At 29.7% G+C, this 21,609-nt stretch overlaps 1 protein-coding gene and 3 long non-coding RNA genes across 8 annotated transcripts; 2 read left to right on the forward strand and 2 right to left on the reverse strand.

Moving 5' to 3' along the window:
* Positions 1 to 400: 400 nt before the first annotated feature.
* On the forward strand, positions 401 to 3,453 carry LOC130896193 (uncharacterized). Of its 3 annotated transcripts, XR_009059540.1 has the most exons (4): positions 412 to 1,873; positions 1,940 to 2,014; positions 2,235 to 2,409; positions 2,466 to 3,453. It is a non-coding gene; the product is annotated as an uncharacterized LOC130896193 (long non-coding RNA). The 3 variants fall into 3 exon arrangements; XR_009059541.1 differs by having other exon boundaries at positions 401 to 2,409; XR_009059539.1 differs by having other exon boundaries at positions 412 to 2,409; positions 2,474 to 3,453.
* Positions 3,454 to 7,796: 4,343 nt separating this feature from the next.
* Positions 7,797 to 10,358, reverse strand: LOC130896188 (uncharacterized). Of its 3 annotated transcripts, none has more exons than XR_009059537.1 (4): positions 10,256 to 10,271; positions 9,857 to 10,015; positions 9,591 to 9,802; positions 8,691 to 9,244 (listed from the first exon to the last, which is right to left on the reverse strand). It is a non-coding gene; the product is annotated as an uncharacterized LOC130896188 (long non-coding RNA). The 3 variants fall into 3 exon arrangements; XR_009059536.1 differs by lacking the exon at positions 10,256 to 10,271 and having other exon boundaries at positions 8,691 to 8,939; positions 9,000 to 9,244; positions 9,857 to 10,212; XR_009059535.1 differs by having other exon boundaries at positions 7,797 to 9,244; positions 9,857 to 10,358.
* Positions 10,359 to 10,498: 140 nt separating this feature from the next.
* On the forward strand, positions 10,499 to 14,733 carry LOC130896190 (uncharacterized). Its single transcript, XR_009059538.1, has 2 exons — positions 10,499 to 10,598; positions 12,620 to 14,733. It is a non-coding gene; the product is annotated as an uncharacterized LOC130896190 (long non-coding RNA).
* Positions 14,679 to 21,476, reverse strand: LOC130896185 (26S proteasome regulatory subunit 4). The gene is made up of 7 exons (XM_057804103.1): positions 21,334 to 21,476; positions 20,973 to 21,273; positions 20,191 to 20,345; positions 19,030 to 19,344; positions 18,776 to 18,973; positions 17,632 to 17,841; positions 14,679 to 14,882 (listed from the first exon to the last, which is right to left on the reverse strand). Exons 1-7 carry the CDS (start codon positions 21,334 to 21,336, stop codon positions 14,748 to 14,750), a joined length of 1,317 nt encoding a protein of 438 aa, XP_057660086.1. The 5' UTR covers positions 21,337 to 21,476; the 3' UTR covers positions 14,679 to 14,747.
* Between the last annotated feature and the right edge of the window lie 133 nt (positions 21,477 to 21,609).

The raw sequence follows: 21,609 nt of genomic DNA on the forward strand, positions 1-21,609 counted from the left end.
TTTGAAGAACTTCAAATGCAAAATTTTTGAAAATAAACCGTCAAAAGTTAAGAGTATGAAAGCTGCAAAGCAAACTTTGGTATTCCAAAAGCATAATACGAATAACCGTCCTACTCTTCAGATCTGGCATCTTTTGAATTTATAAAATAATTTTATTTATCATCCTACTGTTCAAAATAAATGAAAAATTTGTCGCACTCTTGCACACCGAAAGGAAATTTCCAAGAAAAATTAAACAAGAGAAATTTCAATAATTTCATAATTTCGTCCCCATTATTTTTTGACAATAAGTACAATATAAACATCATCATCATAGAAAAAGACAAACTTTTTCATTACACACTGTTAGAATATATGGAACGCAACCAATTTTTATTTAACTGTCAAATGTTGTTAATGTAAGTTGACGTCTGTCAATAGATCTAATCAATCTTGCTCTTTTATGTGTAAGACTGAAATTACAATAAATTGTTTGTACTGAAAATCATATCAGTTATTATTTTCAAACCACGTAATTTTTCTTTATGGTAGCAGAGCGTGGTTCTATGGAAATAACAGAAGACTGAAGGAAGTGATTATACAACTGTTAAAATTAAGTTAAGTAATTTGGAAGTTATAAAACTTCATCTTCAAAATGGGTTCAAATTTGTCTAATTTGGAAAAACTAGTGGGAAGAGAAAATTTTACCACTTGGAAATTCACTATGAAAATATATTTACAGCATGAGGATTTGTGGTGTTATATCGAACTGTCTGATAACAAACCAATTGAAGCAAGTAAGGATGTAAATGCCAAAGCCAAGTTGATTCTACTTCTGGACCCTCAAAATTATGTTCATGTTCAAGATTGTTTAACTGAAAAAGAGGTATGGGAATGTTTATAACAAGCTGTTGATGATAAAGGGCTCACGCGAAGAGTTGGCTTACTAAAAGACTTGATAAATACTAAATACTACATTGGAATCTAGTAATAGTGTTGAAGAATATGTGAGCAAGATCATGAATACTGCTCACAAGCTGTGTAACATTGATTTTGACGTAAACGATGAATGGCTTGGTACTTTGATGCTGGCAGGCTTACCAGATGAATACAAGCCCATGATTATGGAGCTTGAAAGCTCGGGCATTAAAATAAGTGTTGATTCAGTTAAGTCTAAGTTAATACAATAAATTAGTACATCAAAGTCAACAGTCTTTTATACAAATTATAAGAAATCCAGAAGTAATACTCAGCAAGTTAAAAACAGAGGACCAAAATGCTATAATCGCAATAAATGGTCATTTTGCTAAACTATATAAACAACCAAAGAAGTTAGTGAATAAAGGAGAAGGTTCAAGTTTTGTAGCTGCTTTCCCAGTAACTGTTAAACAAAATGTGAGTGATAAATGGCTAATAGACTCAGGAGCATCTTTGCACATGACTTGCAGAGATGACTGGTTGTATAATGTCACTGAGCCAACTGTGAAAAGTGTTACTGTGGCAAACAGAGAGCCATTAACTGTAAAAGGAGTTGGATGTGTGGACATTCAAATAAATCAGAAAGATAAAATACAAGTTAAAAATGTACTGTTTGTTCCTGGTTTAGCTGCCAATCTCCTTTCAGTCAGCACAATCGTGAAGAAAGGGCATAGTGTTATATTTTATGACAAGGGATGTGACATTCAGAATGCTAAAGGAGAGGTTATCTGTAATGCATGTATTAAAAAATAACCTATACGTTATGAACATAAGTGGAGAAGAGGTTCATCTGACTTCAAGTGCTATGAATTCTAATGACACTTATCTGTGGCATCTGCGAATGGGACACTTGAATTTTTCAGATATTAAGAAACTGCCAAATTGTGTTGAAGGTGTGCTTTGACTTCAGACAAAGGTAATGTTATCACATGTATTCATTGTTGCGAGGGAAAACATGCTCAGTTGCCATTTAAAAATGTAGGTTCAAGAGCAGTAAGACCACTTGTACTAATACATTCTGATTTATGTGGCCCTATGGAAAATATTTCATATGGAGGTAAGAAATATTTTATAACTTTCATTGATGACTACACACGAATGGTACATTGTACTTTCTTAAAGATAAAATGAGTGTACCTGATACGTTCAAAAATTTCAAGTCAAAAGTAGAGAATGAATTGAATTGTAAAATTAAAAAGTTACACACAGATAATGGTAAAGAGTACTGTAATAACAATTTTGAGAAATTTTTAACTAATCATGGTATAATTTATCAGACATCTACTCCGTATACTCCAGAGCACAATGGCTTGGCAGAACTAATGAACAGAACACTAGTGGAGCGAGCGAGGTGTATGTTATTTTATGCCAACCTGGAGAAGAAACTATGGGCTGAAGCTTTGGCAACTGTTGCGTATATTGTAAATAGATCTCCTACAAAGGCTTTGGAAGGTAAAACACCTTATGAACTGTGGAAAGGTAAAAAACCCAATTTATCTCATTTAAAGATTTTTAGTTCTGTTGCTATGGTACATGTACCAAAAGAAAAACGTCAAAAATGGGATAAAAAATCTGAGAAAATGTTGATGGTAGGTTATTGTGAAAATTCCAAAGGATATCGATTAATAAATCCTTTAACACATAAAACAGTAAAAAGTAGAGACATAACTTTTATTGAGAAGTAAACTGAAGATAATAATATACTTATACCTTCCGATGTTGAAGTTGCAGACATGGAGGGCCGGTCAGCCAGTAATAGCACTGCTCCTACCAGTACTAGGAAGTCATCTAATATTCAAAATTAGGAAATACACACTCAGGAATCATCAAGTAAGGATTTTAATGAACCTATAAGTAGAAGCGAAGACTCACTATTTTCTATGAAACAGAAAACTCAATTATTAGTTTAGTAACAACCCTTTAGCTAATTATGTATTGAGTATCTATCAATCAAAAAAAAAATATGTGAAAAACGATTAAATTAAGTTTGTTTTATAAAAAGATTCCCAGTTTAATGCGCTTGAAATTTCAAAGTTCCAAAAGAATGGCCGCATATTACCAATATATAAAAGAAAATAGTTTTCACTCCATAATCTGAGACCAAATGACAAGAAATATTTTGGGTAGTAAATTTAAAATCAAATAAATAAGACAAAAAATCACTCACCAGTTCACAAATGAGGAAATCACCATCTTGGTAGTTAAGAATTTTCCGGGTATCCATAATTTTCACCACACAATATTGTATTAAAACACGGAAAATTCTTTATCCGATTATTGTAAACACGCCACGAATACGAACATCAATCCGTTTCATGAAAATTTTAAAATAAAAACTATTTTCTATCGATATACTGAAAATTTCCAATTAGAATTTTCAACATTAGTCACATTTTTAAAACTAGAAATCGAAAGATTTTTTTGTCCTTATTAAACAGATCCGGTATCTCTGTATTTTATTTATCTAATAATAACTATTCTGTACTACAATCGAAATAAGGTGTTTTAATATTAATATCCTTATATATTTTTATATGAAAGAACACATTACAGTTGAAAAGATTTGACGTGAACAATAATTGCGTCGACCTACAAAGATTGCCGACATGCTGTCCAGACAGACAAGGATAAACGAACATTTTTATGCTATATTTTAAATATCGTTTGTTTAATGTTTATAAATAAATTAATGATTCACACAATTTCAAATTATCTGAAGAAAATGCTTAATTTTAATTACTTTGAAAATATAAAAAAAAAATAATAAAACCTTAGCATTCCATAAAATGTAATACACTGAAATCGTTCATTTTCCTGTAAACTTTAATTGGACAAATCTCGTTAATTCTTACATACAGAGAATTATATCTTACCTATATCAATAAGAAATTAGTTTTCACTTCACAATCGAAAACAAAATTACACGAAATTTTACGAATAGAAAATTTAGCATCAAATATGTCTGCCCGAATTTGTAATACTGTCAAAGTTTCATTATCTAAATAATTAAATGCATTGTTTAAAGCTTGTGACTTCAACATTCACAGTGCGCAAGTCAAAAACAAGTCTAGACATTCGCAATGAATTCGAAATGGGTCAATGAACTGAGAAGATGTAAAGTTTTGATTTATTAAATAATAAGTAATTAAATATTACATATTTTGTTATATAATTTCCATATTGATTAATATAGTGTTTTCAAAGATAAAATAAATAAAGCAATATAAAGCAAGATATATTTTTAATAATATTTCTAAGAAAGTTTTAAATAATTAGGCATAGATTTAATTATTACCATTCAAAACAACTTATATTATTAAAAGGCTATATTAGTAGAGCTTGTGGGCAGCAAATAATAGTAATTTCCTTTTAGGAATCTGTATACTTTTAATGTTACCTTATGTATACCTTCGATTTTCGAATTAGTAATTTCATTAGTGATTATAGGTACATAAAATTTTTTATATTAATTGAGGATCGTAAAATTTGAAACAATGTTACTGAAATTTATTTCAAGTTCCAAAAAATTACCTGCATATGTATAAAGACCAAATGAAAATATTTTTGTTACCTTGATATCGAGAATTCTGTGATTTTAAAACTTCCCATAATGTAGGGTGGTCCTCATCCCCAAATTAGACAGACGATATCAGAAAATATTTCTATTAAACGTTATTTTTCTCATGAATATCAAAAATAAATTCTAAATGTGAAGTAAATAAGAAATTCTACCAACAAAGATGAAGGCGTCTAAAAAGGGGTGGCACGGTCAATTTTCGTTATCGGTATTAAACCCTCAACATGTATAGTTATTTTGATATTATTACGAGTGTGTATCTAGAATATTGTGATTTTAAAATTTCCCATATTTGGAGTGGTCCTCATACCCAAATTAGACAAACATTCACAAAGGATTCTGCCCAACGTTATTTCATATATATAAAAAAATATATTCCAAATGTTAGGTAAACAAGAAATTCTTCGAACAAAGACAAAGGCATCCAAGAAGGGTCTGCACGGTCATTTTTTGTTATCGGTATTAAACCCTCGATATAATGTAAACAACAAACTGATATAAAGAGTTCTAGAACTGCACCGCACGTGTTGTTTTCAAATATATTATACCTCTTGTGAATTCTCGATAACCAATGTAGAAAAATAAATAAAGGATACTTTCAACAAAAAAAAAGGGTTAAATAATGGCCCATAAAAGATTTCTAACATTAACATACCAGAATTTAAATATTTGGAACCTTGAAGTTTTCTTTGGTACAGTTTCTTCAAAAGTAATGTTTTGTATTTATCGAACTTTGTTGGCTTTTATATTCTTTTTCCAATTACTAACGATCTGCATTCGAAATTCTTTATATACTTGTTAGAATATGCATATTTAAGCACCTTGGAGAATAAATACTACGATGTCGATTAAATGAAACGAAAATAACACTCAACTTTGTTGAAAATTCATAAGAAAATTAAATTATTATTTTAGAATCAATCAATTTTTATACAAATATGAAGAAAAATGCTTTAGTTATTCGATTAATAAAAAGAGAAAAGAATTTTTTGTGTATAAAATGTGAAAAGCGATTTTAAACAAATGAAGGCGTGATGACAAACAGTTTATTAAATGAAGAAATAATTCCTAACAGTAACTGTTCCATTGAAAAGTCATATTTTCTCCGTGTATTTATCTTACAGAGTGATTTGAGATTATTTCCATATTGTTTTCAGTAAATCAAAAGTGTGTACAAATAATTGATTCCGCACTAATACAAAATGATGATGGTTATTAAAAAAATGATCTCTATTTCCTCCAAAATCAACACCCCCACTTTGTAACATAGCTGCAATAATATAATCAACGATTTTCTCTAAAGAAGATGCTTTATTAAACGACTCAAAAGATCTCCAGTTTGTGAATCCTCGAAACTTGATTAATTATCATAGTGTTTTTCCAAGTAAACAATTATAAATTAGAGAAGAATTTTTGAGATTTATATTATTTTGGAGAGACGGTAAAAATATCAGCATTTGCTCAAAATTTAATAATCAATCTTGCCAAATATGTTAGTGAACTATATTCTTTTGGCCAGCTCTGTACAAATTGTAAAACTGTCTGAACCCATAATATTTATTACTTTATTATTGTGTTATCTGTACATTTCTATGAAACAGAAAACTCAATTTAAGTAGTAAATTTAAAATCAAATTTAAAAAGACAAAAAATCACTCACCAGTTCACAAATGAGGAAATGACCATCTTGGTAGTTAAGAATGTTCCGGGTATCCATAATTTTCACAACACAATATTGTATTGAAACACGGAAAATTCTTTTAATGTTTATTTTCAATCCTTTTCACGAAAATTTTAAAATAAAAACTATTTCTATCGATATACTGAAAATTTCCAAAGTTTCCAATAAAATTTTTCAACATTAGTCACATTTTTAAAACTAGAAATCGAAAGATTTTTTTGTCGTTATTAAACAGATCCGTTATCTCTGTATTTTATTTATCTAATAATAACTATTTTGTACTACAATCGAAATAACGTATTTTAATATTAATATCTATATATATTTTTATATGAAAAAACACATTACAGTTGAAAAGATTTGACGTGAACAATAATTGCGTCGACCTACAAAGATGGCCGACATGCTGTCCAGACAGACAAGAATAAACGAACTTTTTGATGCTATATTTTAGATTATCGTTTGTTTCATGTTTATAAGTAAATTAATGATTCACACTATTTCAAATTATTTGAAGAAAATGCTTAATTTTAATTACTTTGAAAATATTAAAAAAAAATAATAAAACCTTAGCATTCCATAAAATGTAATACACTGAAATCGTTCATTTTCCTAAAAACTTTAATTGGATAAATCTCGTTAATTTTTACGTAAAGAGAATTATATCTTACCTATATCAATAAGAAAATAGTTTTCACTTCACAATCGAAAACAAAATTACACGAAATTTTACGAATAGAAAATTTAGCATCAAATATGTCTGCCCGAATTTGTAATACACTCAAAGTTTCATTATCTAAATAATTAAATGCACTGTTTAAAGCTTGTGACTTCAACATTCACAGTGCGCAAGTCAAAAACAAGTCTAGACATTCCCAAAGAATTCGAAAGGGGTCAATGAACTTGAAGACGTAAAGTTTGATTTATTAAATAATAAGTAATTAAATATTACATATTTTGTTATATAATTTCCATATTGAATAAAATAGTGTTTTCAAAGATAAAATAAATAAAGCAAGATATATTTTTAATAATATTTCTAAGAAAGTTTTAAATAATTAATGATAATACATATAATACTTACAATAAAACATGGCATAGATTTAATTATTACAATTCACAATAACTTAATATTATTAAATGACTATATAAGTAGAGTTTATGGGCAGCAAATAATAGTAATTTCTTTTTGGGAATCTGTATACTTTTAATGTATTACAACATATCTTCGTTTTTGGAATTAGAAATTTCATGAGTGATTACAGGTACATGAGAATGTTTCTTAATTAAAAAACGTAGAATTTAGAACAATGTTACTGACTAAAACAATTTCAAGTTTCAAAAGAATGGCTGCATATAAATCAGAACATTTTTGTTATCTTGGTATTATTTTTGATTGTTTATCGAAAATACTGTGAATTGAAAATTTTCCATGGATGGGGGGTGGTCCCCATCCCCAAATTAGATAAACAATATGAGAAAATATTCTATTAAACGTCATGTTTCTCAGGAATATCAAAAATCAATTCGAAATGCAAAGTAAATAAAAAATTCTTCCAACAAAAACAAAGACATCTAAGAATCAGTAATAAACCCTCAACATGTATAGTTATTTTAGTATTACCATTGATTATTCATCTAGAATACAGTGATTTTAAAATTTCTCATAGTGTAGGGTGGTCCTTATCTATTTAAGAATTCTGTTAAACATAATCTCATAAATGCCAAAAATAAGATTGAAATGTAAACACATAATTCTTCGAACAAAGACAAAGGCATCCAAGAAGGGAATGCATGGTCATTTTTCTTTATCTGTATTAAACCCTCGATATAATGTAAACAAACTATTCTACCTACAAACTGATAAAAAGTGTTCTAGATCAGCACCGCACGTGTTGTTTTTCAAATATATCATACCTCTTGTAAATTCTCGATAACCAGATAAGATTTTGAAAACATTGTTTTGTGAGTTTAATTGAATGTTTGTTAAAACTTTCTGAATGTTAAAAATGTTATTCAAAAATTAATTCAAACTATTTTTCTTCATTAATTAATATCTGTAACTATATTAATCTCAATAAAATATTCCTAGAATTCACAAAAGTACAAAAACCAACAGCAAATGATCAAAGTTCTGCTCACTCAATAAATAACAAAAAAAATCATTTCAATCAAAATTTGATGCAATAATTCGGACCGAAAATTTCAGAAAAATTTGAATAAAAAATTTTAATAACTGATTTTAGAATTTCCTTCATACGAGGTACATCCACACACAGAGGTATATTTCGAATAGTCATAGGGGATGAAATTTTGGTATCTTACGATACCCCTAAGCAAATTTCGACACCTCGACAACTCATTTCCACCGTTTGCTCCGACGTTTTGCCGTTTGATTTAGACACATGCGTGGAAATTAAGAAACAGTTTCAATACCTGATTTTATTAGTTGTTTACAACTAAAAGATGAAAGAATTTTTGTTATTTAACAGAGGGTCACATTATTTTATTTCTGAAATTATTTTTATCAATATAAAAAAAATACCAATCATTTATACGTTTCCTAGTAGTTTTGCAAAAAAAATCCACTCAAGTGAAATCCATAACAGTCCATCACAAGTAAGCAATGCACCAAGATCTTCCATTTCGAAATTTTGTTTTCAGTTTGATACTAAATGAATCAGAAAATCTAATCCATAATCACATTCCACCATGCTTTATCTCCTGATGATTTAATAGTTGATTAAACTGTTGGTATAATTTTCGAATTATTAATACACTTACTTTCATTTATGTAAATCTACTAATAAGATGCTACAGTTTTGGAACTTTTATTCCATATTAAAATGATATTCCAACTAATATAAATGTCACTTGGTTTGGTATATTCATTTTTAATACTTTATTTATTTTTTTAACAAAAGAAACATCAGGATTGAATATAAATGAAATTGACACTTTCCATCCTAACACTTTTATATGGAATCATTGGCTGCTTTAACATTGGAGGCATCAGGTACTCTTCAAATCTGAAATTGGTAAAGGATAAAAATTTAAATAGTCAGATATGTGATCAACTTTTAAGAGTTCAAAAACATTAATGACAGCAGTTGAAATATAATAAAACTGATAACTTGCATAAGAAATTTATTGATAAAAAAAGCAAATCTATAATATATCTTTGCTTTAAGCATTATCGAAAAAAATATAACGAATAAAGTTCTGTTTTCAATTGTACCAAATACATGGAGACGTATTATTCTAACTATCAAGAAACGATTGCCAAATATATGAATTTACAAAAAGAATTTTTCAAAGTTCAATGCAACAACGAATAAAATATATTGATGAAATTTGAGACATTCAGATACATACTGACGTTTTTCAATTAAAGAGTTGTCAGCTCAAGTTTCATATTTGCTTTTAAATGGATTGTGATTCAAGATGGATCCAGCCGAGACTTCTCAGATTTCATGTTCGTCGATGGTAACATTGAAGTGTCTTCCATAACTTGATCAATAACTTTAATTTGCCTGAAACAGTTGCTCTAGGTCCTTTAGATGTGCTGTTCCAGAATAAACATTAACCTGCAGAATGATGGTTATCCTAATTTGAATTTAATTAAATAATTTATTTAATACCTGATAAATTAAATGTTTAACTTGTAACTGCCCCCATCAACGTTTTTTATTATACATTCTATCAAATAATAATGACAAATTTGTAAACACGTTTTGAGTGCAAGCCTTCGAATTTCCCATATAAAAAATATCTTAGTCTGATTTTCAGCATTGCTTTTCCTTCCCGTTAAAATATCATGAAAATATAATCAAATTATGTTTACTACTACGAATTTAGTGTTAATGATGAATAATACAAGAATTAAAACTACAGTTATAAGTCATAAATAGAACAGAGTTATTGCTATAGCCCAATAACAAACCCTAATTCCAAAAATGAACCTAACCTTAATATAATCTTGTTCTATTCGAAAATTAAACATATTTAATGGAGATAGCTCCAAAATATTGAATTCTTACTTGCAAATCTTAATTTTTGAAATAATTTCATTTATATTTAATTTATTATTCCATTGAGGTTAATTAATATTTGAGAAATGAACATCTGATCTAACCATTATTTTATTTAAAAAAGAAGACTATATATCCGATCGAAAAAGAAGAATTTAATAATGAAGAAATAATAAGAATTGCATACTTCAAAAAGTTAACCTCTCTCTGTTTATATTTTCTCTTGTGTAAACTCAAAATAATTACATATTTTGTGATGGATTATACTGTAAGAAGTATAGCTGATTTAATAACACTGATAATAAAATTAAAGTCAAGAGAATATCAGTCAAACTAAACGAAAAGAAACAAGGTAAGGATAGAACTAGTAAAAATAATATAAATAACATTTTTCAATTTTTAGACTTTTCTATTTATATTTTCTTCATAATTAACTCATTAACTCAATAAAAAATATGTTTCTACACTTCGATACAACTTTAGTTTTAATGAAAAAATAAATTAGTGTGAAAATAGCGGACGCCATCGTCCTTCCAGTTTTGTAAATAGGTGACAAAAAGTCAAGAGCATAGAGATATTGGTAATATCTCTATGGTCAAAAGTCGAGAAATAGGAAATAGTAGAATATAATATTAAAATAAGCTCAGTATGAGCTTTTATGTAAAGATGGCGTTGCTAGTACTAAAAATCTAAACCAAAAATTATTTCATTATTTCTTTAAACTTCTCATAATAGGTAATTGGTTAGTGGTTATTGAATTAAGATAATTCAAAATTTTGAAAAATAAACCGTCAAAACTTAAGCTTAAGCTGCAAAGCAAACTTTGTATTCCAAAAGCATAATATGAATAACCTTCCTAGTCCTCAGATCTGGCATCTTTTGAATCTTATGAAATTATAATATAATTTCATTTATCATCGTGTAGTTTAAAATAAGTGAAAAATTCGTCCCGTTCTTGCTCGCTCGCCGAAAGGAAATTTCCATGATAAATAAAACAAGAAAAATTTTTTGTCATCTTGTGCTAATTTTGAATGTTTATCGATAATATTAGAAAATATAAAAAAGACAATGTAATGTTGATACTACGAATTTGAAATTTCCCAACGATCATAAAAGTATCGGGCGGTTATCGTTCTTAAATAACGATTGAGGGGATATAAAATTTTGTAAAATAATAAACATGAAAGGATCAAAAAGTAGAATTAAGACTTTCTTGTTATACCAACAAACCTGTCTTGACACAAGTGGTTTGTTGGTATAACTAGAAAGTCTTAATTCTAATTTAGAATTGTATTAATTTTATGAAACAGACATTCAAGCATCTACATTTTTAAACTCTCATTGAAGTATCTAGTCATATTTCATATAATACATGCGTTAAAAAGTCACAAAATATAAAGCAAAACATCATAATAAACTTCACCCTTTGTTTAAATCAGCTCAATACACAGAAATGTGCACATATACCAAAAATTAAGATTAAAAGAAAGATCCAGTTACTAGTATATTAATTATAAGCTGCAACTCTAATAATAAACAATGACACAATTGAATTACTGCTGAAGTTTTGAATGTTTCCTGGAAATCAATGATACTTTCATATACTGTGGGGAGTTGAGAACAGACTGGGGGTTGAAATTGTTTGTTCTCTACGGCTTTTCACGGCACGCTATGTCTCGATCGAATTTTATGTAAATTCATTTCGCTAAGGAAAAATCTCGGATTGATATATATCATTAGAGTAAATTCCAGTGAACTAGGAATGTTTAAGAATGTTAAAGTCAGGATTGGCGTTTCAACCAGAATCCTACTTAAATCAATAAAATTGACACATGATCCTATACTCAAAATTAGAATCGTTTCCCAAATACGATACCAATAAAAACACACAATGGACAAAAAGTACAGTGGATATACGATCACGTTCATTAATATATTAAAATATTATTTTATGAATATGTAATTTATTTGATTCCTATATTAAAAAGTCACCACACTTCTTATTGCTAACAATATCATTTAAAATGTCCGTGGAATCTAACCTAACCATTTTCATTTTGGAAACAAGTGTATTTTTAACATAAACGTTGACGGCTTAGACTGCTTTGCTTTTGTTGGAAAAAATATTTTTATTTTTCAACTTAATATCCTTTTAGCTCCATATACTTTTCCCAGCGATGTTCAATAAGTTCGATAAACTTTTTATAATAAGAATCGTCAAGCTCATCGAAATAACCATTATATGCCGATATTACTACTTCATTGTGGGACCACCACCTAGAGCCATGCGGCCGTTTTTACTTGATTTCTTTACTCAAACGTTGCAATAAGTTCGAGTAATACTTACCGTTGATAGTTTTTTTCTTTTTCAAGATAATCGATGGAAATTATTCCACGCGCATTCCAAAAAAACCGACGCCACGACCTTGCTTGCAGATGGTATTTGCTTTCTTTGGAGCCGGTTTTACCTTTTCAGTCCATTGTTTTGTTCAGTTGTTTGGGGTGTGAAGTAATGGACCCACGTTTCATTCATGGTAATGAAATGGTGCAAAAATTCGGAATTATTTCGTGTTATTATAATAACACGAAATATATGTATCGCACTTTTTGAAATACCTAGTGTGTCCACTGCAGGCAACTGCATAAAAAACACTTGATCTAGAAAAAAATGCTCTGTGTGCCCTGAAGTGCTTTGAAGTACTTATTTCATCTCAATTTCAATCTCAAACGATCTCAAAGTTTCTTATTTCTTACATTTTATTGTATGGCGATATTTCACATTAACAGTGGTGAAAATAACATACTATTCAAGATATTTTGATCAATGCAGAAACTCGGGTCCTTAATTAAGTTTCTTACAAAGTTTCTGTTATATAAACATACCGCAAACTTCAAGTTTAGAAGTAATATTTAGTTTATAAATAAACATATTTGCCAACTTCAGAACTATAAATCCACTTCAAAGTTTTAATGACGTACCCACATAGAGAGGTTAAACTCTTTTTTCAAATAAATTTGAATTATAACTTTATATTTCAAATTAAATATTTTATATAATCAAACTAATAATTATAAAGATGCTTTAATTAAAATTGTCAATAAAAATAACAATTCTTTTTACAAACGCTTCTCATTGGTCATAATGTGGTAAATACGGAGCCATGGCTCGGTTAGTGCACTTAAAAATTTCAACAGCGGTTTCTTTTGGAGTCTTTTTCATCTGAGAACATTCCTTTACTGCGGCACCCAATTGTTTATGATTGACAATAATATAATCCAAACTCTCTCTAAGTTTAGTTTTATTGATATTAGCTTGTTCGTCCTGTATCTCAAGATGTCTGTAAATACAAACAGCGCGACCGCCAAATGCAGCGGAGTGCTAACAAGATTTCTACTATTGGTTCTTAGAGAGAGAGAGCGAAATGCTTATTGTCAAAAAATTATTACAATTTGTGGACAAAAGCTTGTAAAATTAAAAAACAAATATAAAAATAACTAAATAAAGATACAATTACAATAAAATTTCAGTCTACAGAAGGAAATCGCATTGATTAACAAAATTATAGGTAATAGTAATAGGTAGTAATTAGTATATAAGTCCATAACAAAATTAAACCGGTAATTAGCGTGCCCGTAATTAAATAATATTATTAGAATAGAAGTCCTTTACAGAGGATAATGCACTTTCCAGTAAATATGCCCTCAAATTATTGCGAAATGCAGGAAAAGATGATATTGATTTGATTTCAACTGGCAAATAATTGTGCATTTTTTTGCATTGTGAAATATTACCTATTAAGGTAGGTGAAGGTTGTGTTCCGCGTTCCCAAGTGCTACTACCTATCTGAAATTGGAGAAGCGTGCTTATGAATTTAAACGGATTCAAAGATTAATACGGAAGGAATAAAGAAGTCCCTGCAGTGAGCCCTGCTGTTTAGTCCGAGTCAATATCTAACTATAGTCTCTTTTGAAGTGCCGTGAGATCAGAGCTGCTCCAAGAGAAACTAGTGCTGCAAATAGACATATTTTATCACTGATGTCTAGATAGGCAATGTAGTTTATAAACAGAAGAAACAAATTAGGACCTAGTACTGAGCCTTGGGGCACTCCACATTCTATTGGCTTGCAAGATGACATCGTTGTATCAACCCTTACAAGCTGACTAAAGGGGTTTCCCTGAAGTCGTAGTATTAAAATTTGTTAATTAAAGATTTAAAAATGTTTGATTTAGGTTTTTTATAAAGTGAGTATAACAAACTAAACATAAGCTACTTTCTTGGTACATTTAAAAATTCAGGTTTAGATGCAAGTGTAGTAGGCAGCTGAACTATTTATAATATTCTCATATAATCATGATTTAAAATCTTGCTTTTGGTTTAAAACAGTGTTAATGGAATGTTTACGTTAAGTTATTAAAATAATATAACATTACTGTTGTTATACATAATTTATTATGAAAAATATTAAATACAACTCAGTAATTGCAAGTGAAGCTATTTATTTAAAGATATAGTCCTTCAGGTGTTCCTTCCTTCTTGCGGTAAAGAACGCTTTCCTTGGACTTCTTGAAATCTTCATTCATAACTTTCATTCTTCTCTCTCTTAATGCCATCAAACCAGCTTCAGTACAAATCGCCTAAAAAACATAATTGTTTTTATTACTATAAACTGAAATAATAAATTTTTGTGTTTAATACAGAATTCAAAACATTCTTCCTTGAATTGCCTTATTTTTCAATTATAGACAAAAAGTAACTCACAATCTGAATGCATTCAATTCGAAACAAAGTTTTAAACCTTAACTGGTATGGCAGAAAATTGTAACATTCATGGTATGGCAGGGTCATTTTGGACCCTATGCTTTTTTGGCATCCAAAAAAAGGAATCACTATGCAGTGGATAAAAATTGTTCTAATTTAAAAAATACAGAATATTTCAGATTTTCTAACCTTTATTGAAGAAAAATTAAAACATTACAAAAAAAGTCGAAACAAATATATATATTAAAAAAATGATATTAAAATCAAAACCTGTTTTGGCATTAAAAACGTATCAGAATAATGTTAAATAATGGATAAAATAATACATGTACTGCACAAAAAACTGACAGCTATAACTTTCACCTAAAACATAATATGAAGAACATTTACTTTTGTAACAGGTTATCATAGAAAACCTTTGTATGCTTGTGATTTTTGCAAATTTAACGATGACACAAATGGCACCTAGCTGATTCTTCTGAAAAAAAGGGCATAGGTGACATCCCCTTTTTCGTCCTTGGAACAGGTTATTGAGATACCATTGGTTGTGCTTGGTCAATATTGCCTATTTTGTGTATGAGACAGCGCAGCTCTCTTGGTGTTCCCCAAGTGTTCTTGTTTCAGTTATCTCCTCAACATTGTTAAAAAGTTTCTACTATATATTGTTTGGTTTCCGACCACAGTTAAAAATAACATTGGCATTTACACCAGCTATATCCATTAGTCTGAACCATATTGCTTGTGGCCATCTTCGTGTTCTTTTCCCTATTTCATAATATACACTTTTTTATTCAGGGCATCAACACCACCTTTTGTATCATTATAAAAATGTATGATCTCTAGCTTATTTTCTAGTATAGTCTTGGTATGATGCATTAAGGACATCCATAAAACAGTCCTATTTTTATGCAACACATAAGAAACAAGTGTTTCATTACTGGTGAATCCAAAGACAGATGAATTAACAGGCCTGTTTTTAGGAGGAAGAATCGCAGAGGGTAATTTCCTCTTATTGTTTTTACCAAACCAAACTTAAACCTCTCACAAAATGTAATGAGCATTCCACCAACCATCACGTATTCTCCACAACTGTAGTTTGATTTACAATTATCAATTATTAATCCATAAACTTCAGAAATATGTGCCAAAGGGTCCTTATTATTGATTCTCTCTTCTCTAGTGGATATATAAACGAAACGCAAAGGCGTGAGAGGAAAATAGAAGCGCTTCAAGGACATTGTCGATCTAAAAATATCACGACCAATTCTATCTGATGCGAATAAAGATTGAAGGTCTTCATTATTGGATTTGACGACGCTAGCTAAATATAAAAGTCCAAAAAATGCACTTAGCTCCACTTTATCAACATGACTGGTAAACCGAGAAGAAAGACTTGAAAGATTATAATAGGCGGCCATATCTGTAATACAAGTTTTTGTTTCATTAAGTATCTTCTCCATTATTTGATCATTGATGAAATATTGATTAAGCAGGTTGCTTCAGTAAAGATTCTCCTCTCAACCCAGGTAAATGGGAAATTAAATTTATCGCACGATGCCACCGGGTACAGTAGCATTTTTTGACCATTTATGCCAGTTTTTTTCATAAAAATAATTTGATTATCTCTCCACAACCGATTCTTCACTCACATCAGATTGTACCATCTTTTTTAATTCATTATCACTGCCTTCTTGCTCTGACTCTGTTTCATGATCACTATGTATCAGAAAAGTCCTTATCAGTCTCTATTCCCTTTTCCATGATATCATTAGCCATTTGCTTCAATTCACCTGACAACAGGGCTTTTTTTCTGTCTCTGGGGGTTGATGCTATTTTTTCACAAATGCAAATTTCAAAATATATATATTACTGGTGAGGCAGGATCAAATTGGACCCTAAAAGCACAGCACAGCCGCATGTCTCAATCTAGACTGATGGCACATCCGGCACAATTACCCATAATACAAAAATAATTATTTTTACAACCCTTCATGAAGAAAATACATCATGTTGTAACTAAATCGGAAATTCTGGAACTGTTAGTTATATTAATACTGAATACACTGTTCATACTACCGCTACACTATTACACTGTCTAATAGCGTTTCGATAACCTAACGTAACCAAATTTTCATCTTCTGGGACTGAAGATAAATCATCAAACAGTGTTGGAGTAAAGGTAGTGTAAAAGGTGTGTTTAGAATCATTTTGTGATTGACTAACTTCGGGAGAAAATTGATTTTTATCAAATAGGAGAAATTATCATGAACATTAACTTTCATTTCTAGTTTAAGGGAAGTTTAATTTATATTTGCAATCAGTTCTCACCCTATTATTAATGTTTTGACGACCACGGAAACTCTGAAGATGCAGAGAATCGATTTTTATTAAAAATAAAATATTTAAAATAACCTTTTGTTAAAAACCAAGTAAATAGATAACATACTTATTAAGAGTTGTGGATAGATAGGAACAGGGTATTATAAATAATCCTTTATATACTTTGCTAAAAAAAATAACAAACGACTTTCTATATTTAATAATTTTATACCTAAAAATTGCAAAATGCAATTCCTACTTTATTTTAAACTGTTGTTGAAATATAATTAGCAGTATTTATACTACCTTAATATCAGCTCCAGAGAGATCATCTTTAGCCATTATAAGTTCATGAAGATTTACATCTTCGGCTAAAGTCATCCTCGAAGTATGAATATTGAAAATACGTTTCTTAGTCTTCTCATCTGGTAGAGGAAATTCGATTTTTCTATCTATACGTCCTGGTCGAATAAGTGCAGGATCCAGAGTTTCTATACGATTAGTTGCCATAATAACCTGAAATTTTTAATGAAATACACTTATGAACCAAACTAGAGTTGATATGTTCACTTCCTGAAGGTAATTTTGGACTGTTCTAGCCTCAAGCGGACTTCATTATCATATTTAATGAAAATTCTTCTCCTATAAATGTTGCATAAGGTACCACATGTAGTTTGAAAATTTAGTTATGTGTTAAGTAATTAAGATACTAACTGTGTGTGAGTCGCCAAACTAATTCTACAAAGCTCATAGTTCTGATGTTGCATCGGGTACATGATTTGCCATAACAATGATTCATTCAATATTATGACAACAAAATCATAACTTGTCTTCTATTATGACGTTTACACCAGTCTAGGTGTTCAGGGACAAATTAAAGAAGCTGCTTTCGATGATATGGACTTAAAAGTATCTACAGGACAAAGTCCAGCTTTCTTTCAGTTATAACTGCAGTCCCAAAATTTTGCCAGTAGTCTGGACTATGTGGATTGCAATCACTCTAAGCCTAAATTATGGCAAGTGCAGATTTTATAGCTTAAACATTTCTCTCTTCACAGGCGTTTTGAGTCATTTTACTATAAAATTTGAACATTGTATCTACGAAAGTACGAAGCAATATCAGAAGAAGAAGGAGGCCGAAAAAAAATGAATAGGAGAGATATTAAAGAACAGATAACAGAAACAAATGGAATATTGCGAAGAAAAAAAAACAGATCCCATAGATTATGATTATACTTAACTTGGAAATATATATTAAATTTTTTAATTTCAAGACCTGAAGTGCTGTACTATATACAAAGCAATCTGGATACATGCATTTGAAAAGAAAAATAATACTGTTAGAAATATCTTTAGGAATGGTTTGAAATCTTTATACAGTTGTCAATTTAGAAAATTTTTCTTATTCACTATCCAGCTTTTATGCTCATACAATAATAAAAGAAAATACCTTAACATCTCCCCTTGAATCAAATCCATCTAACTGGTTCAACAATTCCAACATTGTCCTTTGTATTTCCCGTTCTCCACCTGAATTTGAATCATACCTTTTGGTACCTACAGCATCTATTTCATCTATAAATACTATGGATGGTGCATGTTCTTCAGCCACTCTGAACAGTTCTCGGACTAATTTAGGACCATCACCCTAAATAATTGAGTTATAAATTATAAATTCAAAATAAAGCAAATTAAAATTATTACCAAATATTTTTGGATCAGTTCGGAGCCGACAACTCTTAAGAATGTTGCTGATGTCTGATTGGCAACAGCTTTTGCTAGTAATGTTTTTCCTGTACCTGGAGGTCCATAGAGAATAACACCTTTTGGTGGTTTAATACCCATTTCTTCATAATATTCTGGGTGTGTTAGAGGCAATTCAACAGATTCTTTAATTTCTTGAATCTGTGTGTCTAGACCACCAATATCCGCATATGTTTCTTGAGGAGCTTTTTCTAGTTTCATTACTGTTACCATTGGATCTGTATCATCTCCCAAAACACCTACCACTGCATGCACCTAGAAAGTTCACAATAAAATGATAGACAAAAAGTATTTTTGATTTTACCAACTTACTAATTTGGGATATGAATGACTATAATAAGGAATGAGCACCAGTGGCAGACACTTTAGTGATGATATTTCTTCAAAAAAATAATGAATATCTTTCATTTTCAAGGCAGGTATTTTAGGTGGGTACTAAGTAACCTGATGTAATTAAATTGGATATGCATTTTTTTATTTAAAAATGCAAATAGTCCTATTCTGAACATGACATGACCAAAGTCGGACATTACCGAGTACCAGTGGCAGACAGTCAATACTGCTAATTAATTGATAAAAGATCCAAAAAATTATAATTAAAAGTATCTGACAAATGCAGGTACTAGAGTGACAATTATTTTTCATAAACTTTTAGTTAAATTCTGGTTAATACGCTGGGATAAATTTAGATAGTGACATAAAACCTTGAAACCATCTACATCTGATCTTGTCATTTTTTGCATCAAGATTGATTTTCAAATCAGCTGCTAGTGTTTAGAAACTCCCTCTTTGCCATAATTTTAATCCATCAACATTTTTTCTTCTTGTTTTGGAGGAAACATTGGGGAAGGTCCACTCAGGATACTTTCCATGAGTGGTTAGAGGCAGACAGATCTGAAGACATCTGCTCTTAGATTTATTATATTTTCTTAAGCATGTGAACACAACAAAGATAATAATAGTTTTTTTTTATTTTGAGGATCAAACTAGAAAGTGTCAGCTATAGGGTCTGGCTCTGGTGCTTTACCTTATGTATTTTACCAGCACAATTCAAATTATCGGAATCTATTACCCAACATACAAAAATTTAATTTAACTTACCTTATGATTCAAAAGAACTGAACAACCTGGTTCTAACTGATCTTTGTCTACAAATGAGAGAATGCTTACATAATGTTCACTACCAACAGAGGTAGAAACAATTGCATGGTTATCATCAATTATTTCTTCCAAAGTGCCAACGGACATTGGGGTCCCTAAACAAGAAATTAAATGGTAATTATCTAGATTAGGTTATCCTTCGCCAATTTCATAAAAAATTTGGTTTGTTATAGAAAAAATTACACTGAACTACTTTTTTCGTCTGAGGAATCAAATAATTGTAATGATTTTTCAGTAATTGTAATATTTAAATTAATTGTTGAAAAGAGTTAAAAGAAGGACAGAATATGACAGTGTAAAAAATTGGTTTAAAGTTTAAACAACAATCCCTCCGTTACGTCTCCTTTTACCTACTGTCCTATTCTTTCCCTCTTTTATTTCTTTCAATTATTAATTTAGATATTACAATCATTGAAAAATTATTGTAATTATTTGATTTTGAGTAATATATATATATATATATATATATATATATATATATATATATATATATATATTCTTGTACAATGTAATTATTTCTATAACATAATAAAATTTTAACGAAATCAATAGTAATTATCACCATTTGCCATTCGCAATTGTCATAATGGATCCCCTTAACATTTTATTAAATCAAAATTAGTGCAACAGTATTTTTGTACTGTTATTGATAAAAATAGAATCATCTACATATTTTCAGAAGGAATAACTTGAAAAGTAAATGATGACTAACGAGTTCATACCTCTAAGATCGTCCACTTTTGATCGCTCCTCTTCATTTTTTTCTTCTTGTGGTTTCAGTCTTTCCTGGTTACGGATAAATTCTTCTTCCATCAGTAAATAGTCCTTTATTCTTTCCAACTTCAATAATTTTAGTCTGCATCGAGTATGAGGTGTTACTGCAGGAAGTTTTAAAGCTGTATCTGGTCCTTTTGTACGTCTTTTCTTTTTACCAACCCTAGTGGGAATTGGGGGTTCATACTTTTTCTTTTTGTCTTTCTCTTCTTTCTTGTCACTTCCTCCAGGCCCAGACTGATTTTGTCCCTAAATTGCAAAGATACAATATTAAATTTGGATATTATTTACAATATTAATATTATTTACCATTCTAACAAATTAATATGTTGATTATCAAACTGAATCAATTGGATTTATTTTGAAAAACGTTACTCTTCCTGAAAACCAAGAAACTAACAAGTCATCTAAGATTCTAACCTGGCAACTATCAGCAACGTCACTTGTCTCTTGTCAAAATCCATTTTTCGCAACTAGTGGATTTAATATTTCCAATTGAATATATTTTTATTAAACATACGTTACAGGCAGATGACAAAATATTTGGACATATCGCCATAGGGTTATACTAAACATGCCAGATGC

The sequence above is a fragment of the Diorhabda carinulata genome, chromosome 7, assembly GCF_026250575.1.
Source record: "Diorhabda carinulata isolate Delta chromosome 7, icDioCari1.1, whole genome shotgun sequence".
In the NCBI taxonomy this organism is placed as follows: Eukaryota; Metazoa; Arthropoda; class Insecta; order Coleoptera; family Chrysomelidae; genus Diorhabda; species Diorhabda carinulata.

Excerpts from the sequence above, each read along its gene's own strand:
- LOC130896185 (XM_057804103.1), bottom strand. Across the intron at positions 20,346-20,972 it reads AAAAGTGGACGATCTTAGAG|GGACCCCAATGTCCGTTGGC; the intron begins GTATGAACTCGT and ends TTTCTTGTTTAG. Across the intron at positions 17,842-18,775 it reads ATTCAAGGGGAGATGTTAAG|GTTATTATGGCAACTAATCG; the intron begins GTATTTTCTTTT and ends TAAAAATTTCAG.